General features: G+C 57.4%; 1 protein-coding gene across 3 annotated transcripts; it reads right to left on the bottom strand.

The window, feature by feature from the left end:
* Positions 1 to 1,381: 1,381 nt before the first annotated feature.
* Positions 1,382 to 19,310, bottom strand: SHF (Src homology 2 domain containing F). 3 transcript variants are annotated; one of them, XM_058665912.1, is made up of 7 exons: positions 18,789 to 19,310; positions 10,001 to 10,142; positions 7,800 to 8,009; positions 6,406 to 6,546; positions 5,215 to 5,386; positions 4,959 to 5,078; positions 1,382 to 2,032 (listed from the first exon to the last, which is right to left on the bottom strand). In XM_058665912.1, exons 1-7 carry the CDS (start codon positions 19,293 to 19,295, stop codon positions 1,846 to 1,848), a joined length of 1,479 nt encoding a protein of 492 aa, XP_058521895.1. In that variant the 5' UTR covers positions 19,296 to 19,310; the 3' UTR covers positions 1,382 to 1,845. The 3 variants fall into 3 exon arrangements, with proteins under 3 accessions (XP_058521895.1, XP_004578171.2, XP_058521896.1); XM_004578114.2 differs by lacking the exon at positions 6,406 to 6,546; XM_058665913.1 differs by lacking the exons at positions 5,215 to 5,386; positions 6,406 to 6,546 and having other exon boundaries at positions 2,007 to 2,032.
* Positions 19,311 to 19,431: the final 121 nt, after the last annotated feature.

The following is a 19,431-nucleotide window of genomic DNA, read 5'->3' as shown; positions in this document are numbered from 1 at the left end:
CACCCCGGCCACTCTGCAGGCTCCCTACTTCAAGAGGACTGGCAGAGGCCTCAGAGGGGGTAAGGCTGGACCCCAGCAGGCATTTTACAGGAAGCCTGTTAGGGCTCAGAGACCAGTAGCACAGTGGCTACTCCCATGTGGTTAACATGCTCTGTAGTCAGACCTTGGCTGACAATGCAGGGCTACTCCACCTGCTCTGCCGCTCCAGGCTCCCAACAGTCTCCTTTACAAATAAATCGCTTCTCTGCCTACAGGGTTTCCTTATTCTGCCCCAAGGACACCCGCAGAGAAAATCACTCACCCAGCCAGCTCCAGGCTGGTACACACATCCCTCAGAGCCTGGGTCACTATCCCAGAAAGAAAAGAACAAGCCCCAAATCAGGCACTCCAGCAGCGAGACCCTTGCTCCCCCTCCAGCCCCAGGGATGCTCTCAGTGACAGGCCTCAGCACACCAGTGTGAGGCCCTGCAACCAGACTGAGACACAGAAAAACAGGGTAGCGGTGGGGAAGAGAAGTGCGAGGGTTGGAGGGGGAGGGAAGGGGCAGAGCAGGAGATCCAGCTGGAGCCTGTAACACGGGAGCGTGGGGTTTGTCCCAGCCCTCAGCTGCTCCCAAACCTTTCTTCAACGAGAGGCTTGGACACCTGTACTTAATGGGTCTACAGGCAAGCATGTCACCCAGCCTCCGGGGCTGTTTCCTCATCTGAGTCTTCTATGGATGGGGCAGTGCTGTACAGGGGGACTTTTGAAGTGAACATTTCTATTGTCTTATCCTCCACCCACCCCCAACAAGAGTTCCTCCCGTTTCCTCAACATAGCTTCAGAGTTCGAAACTGCCGAGTCCTGCGACTGGCACCACTGGGGGCTCAGAAAGGCAGACTGCCCTCCCGGGGTGTCTGTCCAGCTAGCTGGTGGGGCTGCGCGCCTGCAGGAGGGCGTCCTGGGCGCGGCCGGCAGGGGGAGCGCGCGGCCAGCTCGGGCCTCGAGGGCCCGAGCCCCTCGCGTCAGGGCGGAGGGAGCGCGGCGGGCGGCGGCCTCAGCAAAGGAAGCGAGCCGGGACCCCTGCGGCCCGCGACTTCCGCGTGGCAGGCCCGCCGCCCCGCCTGGCGCGCTGCCTCTTTGTCTCGGCGTCTCCCCCTCCTCCCAGACAAATGGCTTTGGCAGGAAATCGGACGCGCTCCCCGGCAGCCGCGCTCCGCGGAGGGGCGCCGGGCGGCCCGGGGGCTGCGGACGGCTGCTCCGACCCCTCGTCAAAGGAAGCAGCTTGCCGCTTCGAAAGCGCTCTCCACGCTTTCCTTCTCGGCCGCCTATTCACACACCCGAGGCCGGGTGTCCGACCCCCCCTTCCCGACCCGGGCGGCGCCCAAGGCGCAGATGCTGCTTTGCCTGGCAAGATCGTATTTATTTATGGCCTCTGGCCGGGAGCCGGGCGGTGCAGGGACTGCACAATTTCCCCAGAGCCCGGGCCCTGTTCTCCTCAACCCACCCGCAGCACAGAGCCTTCCTGGGGCTCTGGGGCCTGGGAGATGACAGGGGGGCGTCGCGGGCCCACGTGCACCCCTGCACCCACCCAGCCCACGGTGGGAAGGGCAGGAGCCACTAGGAAACTCCAGGACGCCAGCGGCTCCAGAGCCCCCTACGACCCTCCTCCCCCCAGAGGCTTACCCTTTCTCTCCAGGGTTTCTTTTCTCTCTGGCGCCATACAACCCTTTACTCCCAGCCCCCTTCCCCTTTAGAATAAATTAAGGTATTTCCAGCATCCACTGCATCCCAGGGAAAGGGAAGAAAGGTCTGTGAGATCCTGGGCCTCAGCCAGGTGGCGGGTACAGGGCCCCCGCCTCGCCTCTACAGAGTCCGGATGGCCACGGGGTAGAGCAGGGACATGTGTTCAGCCCCCTTAATGGGCAGCTTGCGGCTGGCGTAGTGGTGCACGATCTCAGGCACGCTGCCGAAGGGCGGGCTGTTCTGGCCCAGCACGTATTTGTGCTCCTTGGTCCGCGACAGCTTCATGTGCATGAAGCCCTGGCTGCTCCTGGGAAGAGAGGAGACCCTGGTGAGGAGGCGGCTCCCGCTCAGCCGCCCCTCCCTCAGCCAAGGGAGGGTGACCCGCAAAGGGCAGCTGGGAGGGCAGGAGATGGTGAGCGAGCTGTGAGCAGGCTGCATTAGGCATGGGCACACGGGGTGCAGGCAGGTGGCTCCCCTCCAACCTGTGCACCCTTCCTGGTGACTCAGGTGGAGCCACAGATGCTGCTGGCACGAGGGTAGGCGGGCAGATGTGACAGTCAACCTGGACTTGGTGGGGGGGGCCCTTCTTGCAAGCAGATCTGGAAGTACCATCCCCCCACCCTACCCTAAGTAATCTGAAGAGGCTCATCTGTCTTCTCCTGGGGGCGTCTCGAGCCAAGTCTTCAGCTCAGGCATATGGCCCTTCAGCCTGGAACCCCACAGCCTCTCAGCACTGGAGCCACAGATCAGAGTAATCAGCATTTGTGCCGGCCCTGCCTCCTGCCCTCTAACTCCCTCCTCCCCTCAGACCAGGACCCCACTGCTGGGAGCTCTGCCAGCTCCGCAGTGTCAAGGCACTCTCAGCGGTAAAGACGCAGTGTAAGGGTGGGCCCCCAGCAAGAACTGCCCCAGCCAGGCCTGAAACTCACCCACAAGCAAGGGCAAGGGAGCCCCAAGGCTGAACATTTAGCTGCTGGCTGGAGCCCACATGGTGACAAGGGCAGAGCTTGGCAGGGCGGGGGGAGGGGAGTATAAGAAGTAGGGTCTGCAAACCTCATCACTTGCCTGCCCTGCCTGACTGCAAAGCAGGCTCCACTTCACCAGGCCCCCAGGGCAAATGGAGAGAGGCAAGGGAGGAAAACCAGACCACTAACTCCATCCCTCTGTCTCCCCTGAGGTCATCCTGTCCGGCTGTGTGCAGGGAGGAGGGGGTGGTGGCAGGGACTGGAAGCGTGGCAGGGACTGGAAGCGTGTCAGGGTGTGGGGCCCTCCGTAGGTATGTGATTAGAGCTGAGGCTGTGACCACAGAGGCTCCAAGGGATAGGGGCCAAGGGCTGCAGGCCAACGTACAAGCCCCTGTGCGTAGAGTGGGCAGGCAGTTAACAGTCAACCACCACAGTCTTTGCTGTGCCCAGTCCCAGGCCCAAGGCTGTGGGTAGCGGTGTGGGCCCTGCCTTCCCCCTGGTGCTCTCCCTCCCCACACTCCAGGGCGGAACTGGGCAGGGGCAGGCATCGCCTCTCTGGAAAGCTGCATGATACATCCCAACCAGAAGGCGCAACAAATGGCCACATCGCCCAGCCTCCATTCATGTCACCCTCCTCCTGGGAAAAGGGAGGGGAAGGGGCCGAGCTTTCTCTGACCTCCTGGGACAAAATCCCAAGAGTCCATTAGGATCCAGAAAAGCCCTGGCCAGACCATCAGGGGGTTAGGATGGGACAGCTGGGCCCCAGGGCTGGGGTTGGCACAGCTTTCTGAGGAAGCTGTTTAATTACCAATGAAAGCCCTTCCATTAGGGAGAGAAGAGAAACCCATAATTGTATTTCAGAGAAGCCATTTATATGCAAACGAGGCTCTGGCAGACAGCTCTGGGCCAGACCGACTAGGGTTAGGGTAGCGTCCAGGCCAGCCTCCCCTGAGGAAAGGAGGGCCTGCCCGGTCCACTGGCTGCAGTCTGACTCCTGGTGTCCCCCCTTGCATTGGACAGTCCAGCCACTGGTACCCAGCACCGTGTGTGTGTGTGTGTGTGTGTGTGTGTGTGGTGGGGGTCGGGGGCGCCACAGGAGGAGGCAGTAGAGTCTTGGAGTCAGACCCAGCTGGACTCAAATCCGGACTTGGAGGAGACTTTATTAGCTGGTACACTTGGGCAGGTCACAAACCTCTCTGAACCTGCCTAACTGCCCTGCAGTGTCATCTGGTATATGCTCCACGGATTTTAACTGTAAGTTTTACAGCACTATAGATTCCTGAAATTCATGCAAATCAAACTTTGACAAATGAAAATTTCCAAAACACTCTCGATTTTAAAATTTGCATACTCCTTGAGTGTGAGAATTGGAAGAAATGTAAGCATACCCACCAACTCATTTTGCAAAGGGAGAAATCCTGGCTCAGAAGATGATGTATGATAGGCCTAGAGTCACACAGCTGGTTTTACCAAACCTAGGACACCAGACTAGAATTGGGCTATTCTATTATCTTTTAATACAGGTGCCTAATTACCCCCTTCCTGTGTCTGGTTTAGCAGCAATTTGTAGTCCCAGACTGCCATAGTCTGAAGTGGGGAGTATTATTCAGGGAATGTGGTAGGAAGTGGGATAGATATGCCAGGAAGGATGGGGGAAGGCACAAGGACACCCTCCCCCAAACCAGCTGCCTCAGGTGGGTGCCAAGAGGCAGGCAGGGTGGGCTCTCCTTTCAGACTGCTCTGTGCCCATCTGCTCCTGGGAGGCCCTGCCTCTCCCCACCCCCCCGCACTTCACAGTTCAGAGACCCCCAGCCCCACTCAGCCAACTTCTCCAGTAAACAGGAACACTTGTCCAGGGACTTCAGTGCTCGAAGCTTATGACCCATTTTGCCCTGTCAACTCCCCCAAGCCAACCTATGCTTCTAGAATATCCTGGGTTTCCATCAGTGTTGATGGTGATGGTTTACTGAGTACTTTGCATGATGTTAAGTGCTTTCCATACATTATTCCATCTCATCCTTCCTTATAAGCAGACACTACTCTGCTCCTTTTTACCAACAGGGAAACTGAGGCTGAGAAAAAGGTTAACAGGCCCTAGGCCGCACAGCCAGTTGAGCGAGCTGGACGCCGTAGCCCAGCGATGTACCCCCTCAGCCAGTCCCTGAGCTCTTTGACAACAGGCTCTGACACCTCAGGACCCCTGTGCCTGGTGCAGTCAGCCACAGCTCACAGGGGCTGTCTGGGCAGGAGGGGACCAGAGCCACTCACTTGAGGGAGAGTGAGAAGTCATTCTTGCTGGTCTCACTGTTGCGCACCAGGTAGCTGGCCTCTTTGCACAGCCGTAGCAGGTTCTCGGCGTCGGTTCGGCTGATGGCCCCGTGGTACCAGCTGAGAGTGAGAGAGAGAAACGGGGGGCATTTCTGTTGTGTCCCTTGCTGTTCTAGCCACCCGTTCTGGCTGCAGGGCAGCCAGTGCCCAGCAGGTCAGAGGGGACTGGAGTGCCCGGCTGGACACAGACACTCACACCTGGTTTTCCAGAGGCAGGGCTGGATCTGTCCACTCCCCCAGGGGGCTGCTGGGCTCAGCGCTCGGAGATTTGGCCGACTTGGGGTTCCCTGTGCACAGCCGGGGAGGTAGCCGCCCCTTCTCCTCCCGGCCAGGTGATAGGCAGCTCTTCTCTGGTCCTTCAAACTGGGCTGTGGGGAACACAGTGGTCACATACCCTGAGGACCCTGGACATGAGGCCCTGTCCAACAGCCAGCACCTCACCACACACCCTCCCGTGCCCGTAGGCGTCAAGGCGTGTACTCGCTCACTGGGCTCACAGGCTCTAAGGGACATCACTCTGGGTCTGTTCCCTAGCACACAGGGCCTCCCAAGCCCCAAAGTATGGGTGAGAAAGAAAGAAGCAAGGAGATAAATGTCCTGGCTTCTCTTGGGGGGGGCACCATTGCCTGCCCCATCCCATCCCATCCCCCTCAGGGTGGCTACAGGGCTGATAATATTGTTCCTTTCTCCTCCTCAGAGTTCATTACCGTTCTTCAAATCTCCCTGCCAAGCCATTCTGGAGAAATGACTTATTGATCTGAGAACAATTATCTGATTCCCCTCAGTGCTATCCTGTCCTGACAGGCTAATCCTGCCCAGCCAAGGAGGCTCAGCAGGGGCTCTGCCCTCCCAGAGCAGGGCAGCCTGATCACTACGCCAAGCCAGGCCTGCACCCCAGTGGGCACCCTCCTCTGTGCTGCCTTCACAAAATGCCACAGCCCCCAGGCAGGGATGCAGCAGTAGGTGCCACCCCAGTTCACACGGAGCACAAGTGCCTTTCTCCCCGTTTTTCATGTCTGCTCCCTATACCCCTATGGTCTTTCAGGTACCAAGATCACATCCTCTCAGTGTTAGACACTTCTGTGCCAGCGCCAACTCCTCTCCCCTGCCTCCTTTCCCCCAACACCTGGAACCTTTGCTGCCAAGGAAGTGAGTTTAAAATGAGGTTTTTGTGACATGGCCAGAAACAGAAGCCTACTACCCAGGTGCTCCTGTAGCAGACTCCATCCTCACAGCCTGGGAGAAAGGAATGCACACTGTGTCACCTCCCTCCTTCCTAGCAGTTATTCTTTCTGGGTTCTCACTACCAGGCCCACTCTCAGCCCCCAACTCAATCCCACGAAACCCAAAAAGCCAGGGGCCAACGTCCCCGCCCCGCAAGACCCACCACTGCCATCTTCCAGGCTGGGCTCAGGGAGGGGTGAGGTTGGACCGGAGATGTCCCTGTCCCCATCAGGCAGGGAGGGGCTGCTGTCCAGCTGTCCCACGGGCGGAGGCCAAGGTAGGTCTTTGATGACCTTAATGTCAACTGGAGCCAGTAGCAGGAGGGAGGAGAGAAACAGACAGTGACAGAGACGGAAAGAGGCAGAGGTTAAGACACCAAATCCAGAGGCAGGAAACAGGACAGCCTAGAAAGGAAGAGGGCAGAGAAAGGGGCAAGGGCAGGGACAGCTTCTGAGGATTCTCAGGCGTGGCAAAAGGGGGAGGGGAGAGGCAAGACAGAGGACCCTGCTCCCCCAGCCTGAGGGGCCCCTCACTGGACTTCGTATCTGCAGGGCCCCCAGGGGGGGAAGCGAAGAGGAAAAGGCAGAAATAGGAAGCACCCACACCATCCAGGGCCCCACCCAGGTCCCTGGGGCCTCCCTTTCCCCTCTTCCCGCCACCCCCCTGCAGCCTGGGAACTCAGGAGTAGTAAACCCATGACTACCTGGCCCAGGCTGTTAGGAAGACCCAGGCTGGGAAGATGTTCCACTGAAACAAACCCCCACCCCCACCCCACAAAGAGTGATACCACCGATGGGTGGCTGCAGGACTGCTAACGAGGTTTCCTAATGACAGGCATAGATTTTCCCATTAAGCAATCCAAACAGTATTGATTCTCCAAGGAGACTGCTGGAGATAAACGGCCCATCCAGGCACTATGTGTTTTACTGGAAGCAGACTAGCAGCCTGGGGTTCCTCACTGTCTGGGGAGCCAAGGTGGGGAGGGCTGGGCCTAGCTATTGAAGAGCCCCTGACCAATCAGGGATGGGGGCACACTGGGAGAGGGACTCCAATCCAGTAGCATTTAATCCTTTACATTGGCACCAGGAAGATCTGGGAGGGAAAGCCCCTTTCCCTCTTACCAACCCACAGACTCTGGCTCCACCCAGCTCTTGTCCCAGGAGACTGTGGGCTGGCCAGTGGTGTGGCTGGGGTGGGAGAAACCTGAGCCGCACACAGTGGCTATCAAGGGATGCCTCCTCCCTTAGGGCCTGGCATCTCGGGTCTGGCATGGCTGGAATGAAGGTTCTGTGTTAAATCCCTTCGTTAACTGAATTGAACACACGACACAAGTTTTAGAATTCTGTGCGGCAGTTTCTTTGGTTGTAAATACAATAGGAGGAAGAGGCCCGAGCCTCTCTCTGGAAGGCTTCACCCTTCGTCTGACCCTGCACATGGCACTGTGTCCACACCACCCAATGGCCAGCCTCCTGGGTCCCTGTGGGCCATGCCTCCTTCCCCCAGAGCAGGCCAGCTGCTCCAGGTCCCAGCAGAGCTGCCCTCTCCACCAAGACTCACCCGCAAAGGCTTTGGAAATCCGCTCCTTCTTCCACTCCCAGGGCTGGTCATACTCTTCAGGGGGTCGTTCATCATCCTCAGGCAGGCGGGACTCCCGGAGCCAGAGGGCCCCCTCTCCCTCCGGGGTAACCCCCTCTTCCTCTGGCTCGTAGGGCGTGTCATACAGAGGCAAGGCCTGAACTGCTGTTGTCTCCTTAGAGCCCCGGATTTCTGCCAAGGCAGGAAGTGTGAGAGCTCAGGCCTCACTGAAGGGGTCACCTTCACTGCTATGAAGTGTGCCTCCTGCGGGATGGCCCCAGCTGTGTGTGTGCGTGTGTGTGTGTGTGTGCGCGCGCGCATAAGGCTCAGCAGTCACACATCCCTGTCTCTCACCCTCAGTGGCAGGAGGTCCAATGGAGGCAGAGGTAGACAGAAGGAAAGGCCTGCAAACGATGCCAAGACAACCAGGAAGGGCTGGGCAGCAGAGGCTGACAGGTTTAGGAAACTGAGGTAGGTTCCTCCCCTGCTCTGTCTTCTCCTTGCTGCCCAGCTCCCCTTAGCTTCCTGTTTCCCAAGTGACTTCATTTTAACAACCAGAAAGTGCTTCTTGGTTACTCAGCTATCACCATTCCCTTGGCCAGGTTATCTTCTGGGATGGTCTGCTCCCGGACCACACCTGCTTGGTCTCTTTCCCGGGGTCCCCTCTTGGCCTCTGTTCCCTCAGGCAGACTTCATCTCTCACTCCCCACCATTACTCCCTGGACAACCTGCCTCATGAAAACCATTGCTTCTGTATCTCCAGTCACGCTTCCACTGTCACTTGAGACAGAGGATACCCGTGAACATCTGGTAAAAGTCCGGCAGCTATGTAACCCCCAAAATGTGCACTGAAATGTCTGTGTGCAATTCCAAGGCACTGGCAGTAGCCACCTCTCAGTGTCTCCCTTTCTGTCCACTACATGGGAAACTCACCCACCTTCTTTCTCCACAGTTCACCTGTTCCTTCCCATCCTGAGGATGCCCTAGATCATGGCCAGAGTGAACTATAGCTTTCCAGGGGATATGTGGGGTGATAGGATGACACACCTGACCACTGGCTCCCTGCTCCCTCATTAGCCTCTCCTGAGGAAGAGGAGCAGCTTATCTGATTGGCTAGTGAAGACGCGGGCTCTTTCTCAGATCTGCCTTCTTGTAGGGAGAAAACATTCTGGTTCTTTCTCCTCCTTGTGGTGAGCGGTCTGCCCCTGTGTCATGTGTTGTCTGAGTGAACAAGCATAATTCTGTGGTGAAGAAACCCATTGTTGGTGGCATAGCTAAGTAATGCTCTCCAATCAATGCTATCAGCAATAAAACTGACATGTTACTCTCCCTCTGTTTTATCTTTATTTCTCAAGGATTCTAAGCTCCTGAGAGGAGGAAGGGGTGCTGACCGGTGGTCCCTCGACATCCTGCTAATTTCTCCACCTCTGGTTCCCTCTGGCAGTGTGTTCTGTATGGTACAGCCTCAATGACCCTCTGCCTGTGCCATACTCATCCTGTTCCTCCCTTGCTCGAATTCACAATGGCTCTACTCCTCCCCCTGGAACAAGTCCAAGAACTGTAGCCCAGCCTTCCAAGTGCTCTCTGGCATCTCAGCTCCCACCACGTCCTCAGCACCGACAATATCTGCCCCTGAAAGCACCTTTGTCCGACTGTGACCTTGGGCCCTTGGTCCAGATGACCTGTCTCCATCCTATCTGATCATCCTGACTCAGTCTCCTTCCCAGGATTCTCTCTTGGCTTGTCTTCAAGGCCACCTATTATTCACTTTTCCCTCCCATAGATCCTTGAGCTACTTTTACCCAACCCCCCTGTGTCCATATCTCTAATTATCTGTCCTCAAGGTCATTAACGCCACACTCTGATATCTCACCATCACCTTCTGCAAAACCAGTGATGTTCTTTTTGGGACCAGTAACCTCCAGCCCACACCACAAGCTTGCCCTTCTTGGTGACCTCAATTGCTTCTATTTGACCTTCTGGTTGCCTGACTTCCTCTATATCTGCAGGTCTCTCATGGCACAGCTTCCTCTCCAACATGATCATCTTGAATGAATGGGGACCAGTCCTTGGGGATCAATCCCTCGATGTGTGGGTACCGGAGCCTGTTCTGCAGAGCCCAAGCCTCAGGGATCAGCAACCTCCTCCCCCTCCCCACCCCAGCCACAACACCTGTCACTCACCAGCCATCATCTTTTGGGCCTCATAGGGCTCCATATAGCCATCATTCTCAGGGACCTTCTCCGGGGCTCCCGAAGCTCCTGTTGAGCCTTCAGCAGACTCCTGAACATCAAATGGATCTGCATAGTCTTCTACGATTGCCAGCTGTGGAGCAGTAAGGAGAGCGGGCTTCAGGCTGCGGAGGTGCCCCATATGCCCCATCCAGTGAGTTCAGGGAGGGCTACCTCGGAGCCAGGGCCCCAGAGGTCCAAGGCAAGCCCTGAGCTTGGATGGGACACATTCTGTCTCTTCCTTGGCAGCCACTCCCACCCTCCATCAGGCTACCAACTAAGTGGGACACCTTTCTTTTTTCACCAATTTGTGCCTCTGGGCCATCTCCTAGGTCTAAATGGCCAGGATGAAGCAACTGGGTCTTTGGGTCTGCCTTAGCCAGGGTCCAAAAGCGGGACAAGAGGCAGCACCAGGCTGTTCAACATGGAGGCTTAATTCAGAGGATTGCTACGCAGCTGTTGGAAAGGAGTTGGCATTGAATCACACACACAAACGTTTCATATTAGAGGGCCGGTTTGAGTCCAGGCACCTCTGCTTCTGATCCAGCTTTCTGCTACTGCATCCAAGGAGGCAGAGGCAGCAGATGATGGCCCAAGTGCTCAAGACCCTGCCACCCACGTGGGAGGCGTGGGTGGAGTTTCTGGCTCCTGGTTTTGTCCTGACCCAACCCTGGATGTTGTTAACATTTGAGGAGGGAGCCAGCAGGCGGAAGGGCATGCTCGCTCCCTCTCTCTCAAATAAATAAATATTTTTAAAAACAAAGATGCTGGAAGAAGTCAAAGAGCAAGCACGGAACAGCCACGCAACTCAGAAAAGCACGGTCCACGCCAACCAGTGCATCTGCACTTGCTGATCAGACAGCTGAGGACCACCATGGACGACAGGCTACATTCTCCCTGTCATTGCTGTGACAAAATTCCCGTCATGAGCTACCATGGAACCTTTTGGAGAATGGCTGCCAACCAACCTGTCACCGTGGGCATTCTGGGAGAGACCTTGGGAAAGCCCTGGGGCTCTGTGAACGCGCCCTTGGCTCCTGGAGGACAGGGACAGGAGCAGGAAAGGCCCTGCCTTGGCCCTCCGCTTCCCACTCTGCCCCTTCCTCCCACACAAGTGGCTCCCCGCCAGGGCTCTGTCCCTGCCCCCAGTCAAAGCAGAGCAAACCATGGCTACACACCCAGCACAGTCGCTCCAGGTGTTGGGGGCAGGGAACACCAGGGACAATGGAGCCTTTCTCCCAGCTGGCTGCGGCCTTTTCCTCGGGTGGAGCCAGAGCCCGGGCCACCCAGGGCTGCCAGATCCCAAGAGCGCTGCTCCCTGGGCAGGATGGGGGGTTAGTGCCCTTCCCTTGACCCATGGCAGTCTAGGCTTCAGTTCTCAGCAGCAGTGAAGCCAGTTGTGCTGGGGGCCCTGTGAAGTGGCTGCCTTTACTGGGAATGAGGACCCCTACCTGGTGGAACATCAACCTCTCAGGGATGCCCTCTGCAAGTTTCTCTGAGGTGAGGCCCCATGGCCTCTAATACATCGTTTCCTGCCTTGTTCCCACCTTGTTCTGGGAAAGGCCCCAGCTCCTGGCTTCTCACAAGCAGCAGCAGCAGCTCAGCCTCTAGCCTGACCTCCTTGTCACTTTTGTCTTTCCAGCTCCAATAAACACCTGAGGAGCAGGCATTTGCTGCCTGTATCTCAAGTCAGAGTGCCTGGGTTTCAAGACCCTGCTCCACCCCCGACTCCAGGTTCCTGCTAATGTGGACCACGGCCCCTGCCGCTCAAGCGAGAGGCCCAGGCAGAGTTCTTGCCTCTGGCTTTGGAATGGCCCAGCACGGCTGTCATAGCTCTTTGGAGAGTGAATTGGCAGACGGGAAATAAAGCTCTCTTCTGGCTACCAAACGAAAATAAAACTTAAAACTAAATAAAATTTAAATGAATAATTTCCTAGATTTGTTTAGAGAGGGAGAAAAGAGAGAGAAAGACATCTTGCATTCACTGTTTTATTGGCTAATTGGCTGCCATGGACAGAGCTGGGCCAGCTCAAAGCCAGGAGCATCTTCTGGGTCTCCGATAGAGTACAGGGTCCCAAGGATCCGGCCCTTCCCTGTTGTTTTCCCTGGCCATTAGCAGGGAACTGGATCAGAAGCAGGGCAGCAGGCATATAACACTGGTATAACAGATACCAGTGTTACAGGCAGAGAATTACTGTGCTATGCCACTGCACTGCCTCCTAGACAATTAATTTTAAAATGTTTCTATTCTATCACCACCTGTTGCCCCTTCTCCAACCCCTCACCCCTAGTCCTAGGAAGCAGTGATAACCCTACCTCCACACACTTCTTCCCAGGCCAGTGGCACCCACAGCCCCATCCCAGCCCAGGGCCCAGAGGATGCTGAAACCCTGCCACGCAAAGCAATCCCGCCAGTCAGCTGCTTGTGACTCCACTGACAAGGGAGGGCCCACTGCCCCGTCTTTCTGAGACTGAGCTTCCTGAGGGCAGGAGCACAGTTCTGGCCATATTCCTGGTGCCTGGAAGCTCCGGAAGTATCTGTGAAATCCCTTCAGACAACAGCTGAATGCACAAAGGAAGCACTTTCCCCTGTTCATTCAGAAGAGGGAGGAAGCATGAATGGTGTATGGTAGGGTGGGGTCACATGAGGGGACGCAGTCCTTGGGAGTACAGCCCCATCCCTAGAAGCTGCTCGTAGCAGAGGGGTCTGGCCCATCCTCCAACAACCCTCCGACCTGCCCCTCCATGGAGCCCCTCCAGCCCCTCTCTCAACAAACCTGGCCCAAGCTGCATCCATCTCCATTCCTACCTGAATCCTGGGCTCATGCCAAGAGCTTTGAGCCCTCCCAGGCTGGCAGGAGCTCGACAGCCCAAACCTGCAGCGCCTTTGGGCACCCAGGTGGCAGCTCTGTGGGCAGCTCAATGGCTCCTCTGTGCTGTTCCTGGCTCCACACCCTGCTCCAGGAAACCCCAATCTGGGCTGGGACAGCCACAGGAGCCGCCCACGGGCCCAGGAGCTGGGAACACTGCAGAGAGGACAGCTGGGAAGGCTGGCAGGACAGGTGTCCACTCTGGACATGGAAGGGTCCCATTGCAGCCAAGGCCTGCCTTCCCAGGGAACATCACAGATGACTCAGTGGACAAAGCTGTCCCCATAGCTTCCGATGCCTATCACCAACCAGTCTGTTGTTTCTGGTCCCTGATCTGCCCAATGTCACGTCCTGCACCCACCCCAGAGCCTGGCCCACAGTCGGTGTTCCATGTACCTGTATGGGTTCTCCGAAAGCGCCCTTCTCTCCAGTCGCCAGCCTCTGTGGGACACCAACCTTCAGACCCCCATGTCCTCTGAGCTCTGGCTGACCAGCAGCAGCTGTAGGACAAGGCTCTCAGGAGAAGCCCCATGCCAACAGGCCTCCAAGCCTCTGGCTCCGGGCAGAAGGGAGGCCTCCAGGGAAGGGCCTCAACCACAGCTAATGCCGAAGCCCTTCCTCTGCACAGCCAGAACGCTGCTGACTGCTGATGGATTGCCTGACTAATGTGTAAAGGGGCCGTCCAGAGAGGGCCCCTGTCCATCATTCCGCGGGCTGCCTGCAAGACCTGCTATTGCATCTGCTCCCATTAGGCAGTGTCCCTCCCAGCTGTCACACTCCCCATTGCTTTCCTGCCCAAGCCTCTCCCAGGCAGCTACAGGCCCACTAGCTGCTTGTGCTTCCATGAGGCCACTGGGCCATGCAACATGTGTCTGACCCCACCCATGGGGCTCCAGCAGGTGTGGGTCTAGGAGAAGCAAGCAGGGCACCTTGCATAAAGCGTTAGCTCTACCTCCAAAGTCCCCAGAGTCAACCACTAGCCCCTCTGCTGCTTTATTCTGTTCAGAGTCTGGAAACGTTCTGGCTGTGGACTGAGGATTGCAACAGTACATCTGGGGCAGGAGATGGGAGGAAGGAGAGGAAAAGGGGAAAAGGAATGTGTAGTTCTTAGCCCAGTGGCTGGCATGGAGTCAGTGCTCAATACGAGATGACCCTGATAATAATCTTTTACATTCATCATCATTTACATTTGGTTATTAAGGTCTCAGTGCTTGGCTAGCATGCAGAGCGTGCCAGCAGTGGAGACCAGACAGCGACCTGAGTCTTCTATACCTCAGAGCCTTATCATAGATTTTTCCAGAAATTTGGGAAATGTAGCATCTACTTTCCTCTATTTGTAGACTGAAAATACACATTAGCTCTGAGCAGTCCTACAGCAAAAAATCAGGCTAATTCTGCTTCATTATTCCCCCAAAGTATTTAACCATGGAAACCCTTTGTCTCTGAAAACCTACTGACCTTGTCATGGTTTTGGAAATGGAACATTACTGATCTTCCCCCAACATCAAAATCTTTTACACTTGTGGTTCCTACTTCTTGCAATGCCCTTCTTCTAATGTCTGCCTGGGAAACTCCCTCAGCGAGTGGCTGTCAGGATCAACCAGCCTGAAATCCAACATCTGTCAGCCAGCTTGGTGCCTGGCACCAGCAGGAGCTCAGCAATTGTCCAGCACCACATCATCAAAGGTGAAAACTCCAAAGGTCTGGCCTCCCAGCAGCTCACAGCGACAGGTGCGAAGCCAGCTCCAGGAGAGGAAGGCACCTCACAGCACTGCACCTCTGCAAGGTTGGGCCATCTTCATGCCCTCTCCCAACAGCCACAGCCCTCCGTGATGCACCAAGCACAGCCAAGACATCCAGCCTGGGCCCCCGATGGCTGAGGCCTAACCAGTTCCCAGCTCTCTGTGACCTGGACCCCTCCTCTCTTCTCTCTCTTCCCCTGAACATCACCACCACCACCACCACCCCCGCCACCTCCATCTTGACCAGAAATATCTGCAAGTTGAAGCCTCCAGACTTGGTGGAAGTCCTAAGAAGAATTAAAGTGAGGCAGGGACCAGGTCCTCTAAGCACAAGGTCTTTCTCAGTGCCTAGGCCTGTGTTACCTCAGAAACAAACACAGACAATAGCAAAGACAAGCTCCCAGTTGACAGCCCTTGTCTCCCTCACTTCAGCTTTCTTACATCAACAGTCTTTTCTCTCCCTTCCAAAATAGGACTGGAGGGCCCACATTCATGTGGATACCATCTACCTATTACAAGTTCTTCCTATTGGGGGCCGGCATAGTGGTATGGCAAGCTATTCCTCCACCTGCAGCACTGGCATCCCAAACGGGTACCAGTTCAAGTCCTAGCTGCTCCCCTTTCAATCCAGCTCCCTGATTGTGGCCTGGAAAAGCAGGGGAGGATGGTCTAAGTCCTTGGAGCCCTGCACTTATGTGGGAGATCCATTAGAAGCTCCTGGCTTTGGACTGGCTCCGCTTAGGCAGTTGTGATCTTTGGGGGAGTGAACCAAGAGATGGACAATCTGTCGTTCCCTCTCTTTGTAACTCTGACTTTGAAGTAAAAACAAATCTTTCAAAAGATCCTTCATGGGCCTATCGTGATGGCTTAGCAGCTAAAGTCCTTGCCTTGCACACACCGGGACCCCATATGGGTGCTGGTTCTAATCCTGGTGGTCTTGCTTTCCATTCAGCTCCCTGCCTGTGGCATGGGAAGGCAGCTGAGGATGGCCCAAAGGCTTGGGACCCTGCACCCATGTGGGAGACCTGGAAGAGGTTCCGAGCTCCCGGATTTAGATTGGCTCAGCTTCAGCCATTGCAGCCACTTGGGGAGTGAACCATGGGATGGAAGATCTTCCTCTCTGTCTCTCTTCCTCTCTGTATATCTGCCTTTCCAATAAAAATAAACAAACCTTTAAAAAAAAAAAAGATCCTTCATATTTGAGGGCCTGTGGATTCCACGAGCATCTGAAGCTATGAACCTTTCCCAGGAAAGCAGGAACCAAGTACACACAGTTTCTAGAGCACCCACAAACTCCACGAGTCCCTCCAAGAACTACAAGTAAGGGCCCTGTTCTCAGTGTCTGGTGCCAGTCCTCTCATCCATGTCACACGTGTGCATCTTGGCACAACCAAGGCAAAGGACATGCTGCGAAGATGGGCATGGGTGGCTCAGAGCTTCATCTAATCCGGGCCCACTTCTTTTGCTCTCTCCCCCTTCCCTAACGAGACCAGGTATGTTTCTATTGAAGGTCTAAGTTAAGGAAGGGAGAGACCTGCTGCTCTCCAGTGCCTCTGCCAGTGGGGCCCAGATGGATGCAGGATGAGGGCCCAGCACCACCAGGGAGCTCTTCCTGCAGCCAAATGGCAAGGCCTTGCCTGCCCGCTGCGAGGCGCAGCTCCTGCTGCTCCCACACCTGCCCCACCAGGCCTGCCCAGATGGCCACCCTTGTGCCCTTTAGCAGTGGGTCTCAGCGTGGGAAAACAGCCAGAGCCTTATATGGGGAATAAGCAAACAGCCCTGGGCCCCTCAGGCCTCTCCGGGTCCTGTGCAGATTTCCTGGGTTTCCCTTCTACCTCCCCAGTTCATCACAGAAGCTTCTCCACTGCTTTCATCTGCAGGACCCAGACATGGGACTCCAGAAGGAGAGAAGCTGGCCAGCCAGGCAAGCCAGACCAAGGTACATCTTGGTCCCCATCTCACCATGGGAGGAGACCCCTCAACAAGAACCCAAGAGACCCTATAGATTGAACAAAGAAAGCAAGCACCCCACAACAGAAACAACAGCTCAGCGGGGCCAGGGTGTGTGTTGGGGGCTGTGGAGGTGGTGGCAGCATCTCAGGTGCATGTGGCAGCTATGTGCTGCTCTGCAGGCTGAGGAGCCGCACACTAGATTTACAGTTAAGGGCGCAGACACCTTGTCTGAGCTCTTCCTAATCCAAAACCCTGGGGTCCCCCAAAACTCTTCTCCCAAAGCAATGAGAGTTCCTTTTAGTGAGCAGGGCCAGGAGCCAGCACCCGGCTCAGGTGGCATCTGGGTCCTTCTTATACTCGTTGAACAGACCCCAGACTAAATGGTTCCTGGGAGAGCCAGCTGGAGTTCATTCCTGGCCCTGTGGCTGACCTCAACATTAGACATCTCTTGGCACCCCCAGGCCTAAACAGCCTGTGAGTTACGTTACGCGGTGGCCACATGGTAGCATGGATGTCCCTGGCAAGAAGCGGTGGTGACAGCGAGGTGCAGCCCCAGAGGGGAGGGGGCGGGGTCCTGCACAGGGCAGCTGTGGCAGGAAAGCAGGTGGTTCCCTGACTTTCAGGCCACCCTGGTAGGGGACAGTCACCATACGGGGCTGTGCACCCCTCCTGATGCCAAGCATTGTGTCAGGCACTTGGGAAACAGACACAAGGAGGGCATGGTTTTTGTCCTGGCACCCAGGGCTTGGGGGTAGCCTGTGAGGACATTCCAAGCCACTGCAGAGAGGAAAGGGGCCAAGGACAGCTTGGGCCTGTGTGCCAACAGGCAGTGGTCAGAGAGGAGGAGACTAAATGGTCAGTGGAGAAAACAAGGCCTAGCATGTCCCTGTGCCTCACTGTCACCACCATCATCCATCACACAATGCAGGGACACTGAGGAAGGAGGGGAGCATGGCCTTGCAGCAGTACCCTTGAATCCCCTCTCTGCAGGCTAAGAGCAGGCAGCGCACCCCAGGGCAGGAACTCAAGAGAAAAATCACTGACATTCCTGAGGCTTCTGCCCTGACCCGGACGAGTCTCTCATCCAGGAAACCCAGCCACTGGACTCAGGCAGCAACTCTACTCTCTGATCCAATACAAAAGCTCTCTGCTCTGCTGGGCAGAGGCAGCCCCGGAAGGCTGAGTGAAGGGCAGCAGAGCTGGAGGGGAGCCCTCATCTTCATACACTTCTAGGGCCTGGGGGTCTGGGGGGGTACTTCCAGCTGTCACTCTGCCTGGGGGGCATGAAGGGCCTCTGAAGATGGGGAGAAAAGAGCTCCCAGACTAAGGGGGATGTCCTGGAGAAACAGTGGCTGCACACGCCTGTTGCCAGCAGACCCACAAAAGGCTCCGGTCTTCTTCAGAATGGCCTTCAGGGGCAAAAGAGGAAACAGGCTCAACTGCTTAGTCCCATCGGGCAACAGGTTCTGAGCACGGAACAGCCCCCACGGAGGGGGAGAGAGGGTCAAGGGAAGGGGTAGGCAGTGAGCCCCTGGACCCCACCACTGATGGGCATCCTTGGCAAGAACTGCTCCCTGCCAGCAGCCCCCTAAGCCAATCCCGCCTGGCCCCGCTCCACGCGGCAAGGCGAAGGCCAGCTCTTGCTTAGCCCACAGGAGAAACTCCTGCCTTCACACCTTGCACGGGCGCTTGGAATGGAGGCGGCGGCCACAGGCGGAGTGGGGAGGAGGAGCAGCACAGGGGTGTGTGGGGGGGCGCTTTGTGCTGGTTCTGGCCTGGGGAAAGGGTCAGAGATCAAACAGCATGAGAGCTGTGCTCCCCGTAGGGGCAGAAAGGCCATCCACTGGCAGGGGGAGGTGGGTGCTCCCCAGATCCCGTTAGGAAAAAACAAACAAACGCTGTAGCTCAGGGGCTGCAAAGCCGAGAGCCGGAGCGCGGGAGAAGGGGAGGGTAGCCGGGCCAGCGACCGTACCGGGGTTAAGGGCAGAGTTTGGGGGTCCCATTCCAGATAAGCAGCTTGAAATCTGAACAAAGGTGGGGGAAGACTCGGGGGACTAAGCTCGCGTCCTCCAGAGGCTGGGACACGAGGGGGCTCAGCCACCTTTGTCCCTCTCGCAACCTCCAAGACCTCTCTGGGCTCCCCTCCCCACCAACCCTGCCCGGCTCTGCACTCACCCGGTCGCTGCTGGCTGGGGGTCCGGGCAGCCTCTCATCCGCAGGGGGCGCAGGGGGCCCCGGGGTCTCGACCCGAATAAGGCGGTGAGGGGGCGAGCCATGGCGTGGGGGCGGCGTAGGGCCGGGGGCGGCGGCGACGGGGGCGGCGAGCGCGGCGGAGCCGGACGACCCTCCGGAGTAGGGGTCTTCAAAGTCGCGCTCCCGCTGCAGCCTGTAGGCTGCCAGGATGTCGGGAGGCGGCGCGGGGGGCGCGGCCGGGCACGGCGCGGGTGGGCGGTAGTCAGGCTCCGGGGGCGCCGGCTTGCCCCCTCCGCCGCCCCCGCCGCCCCCGCGGAAGCCCAGGTGCTCCCGAAGCCACTTGGCCACCCCGCCGCTGCCACCCCCTCCAGGGCCGGCGGCTCCCGCTCCCCCGGCGCCCCGGCGGGACCCCCCGGGACCGCCGCCAGCACCCGCCTGCGCCCGCGGCCCCGGGCCGGAGCCCGCCGGAGGAGCTCCGCTCAGTAGCATGGGGCCCGCCGGACTGAGGGAGGGGAGCGCGGCGCGCGGCGGGGGCCGGGGGCGGGGCGCCGGCGGCGGCGGGGGGCGGGGCTCGGCCGCAACAAGGGAGGGGCGGGGCATCCCTCCCCGTCACTGGGGTCGCCCC

The sequence above is a fragment of the Ochotona princeps genome, chromosome 6 (assembly GCF_030435755.1).
Source record: "Ochotona princeps isolate mOchPri1 chromosome 6, mOchPri1.hap1, whole genome shotgun sequence".
NCBI classification, from domain to species: domain Eukaryota; kingdom Metazoa; phylum Chordata; class Mammalia; order Lagomorpha; family Ochotonidae; genus Ochotona; species Ochotona princeps.
This window is presented reverse-complemented; position numbering and strand designations above follow the sequence as displayed.

Excerpts from the sequence above, each read along its gene's own strand:
- SHF (XM_058665912.1), bottom strand. The coding sequence starts at position 19,295 with ATGCTACTGAGCGGAGCTCCTCCGGCGGGCTCCGGCCCGGGGCCGCGG. Across the intron at positions 10,143-18,788 it reads CCCCAGCCAGCAGCGACCGG|CTGGCAATCGTAGAAGACTA; the intron begins GTGAGTGCAGAG and ends ACTGCTCCACAG. Across the intron at positions 8,010-10,000 it reads GGCCCAAAAGATGATGGCTG|AAATCCGGGGCTCTAAGGAG; the intron begins GTGAGTGACAGG and ends CTGCCTTGGCAG.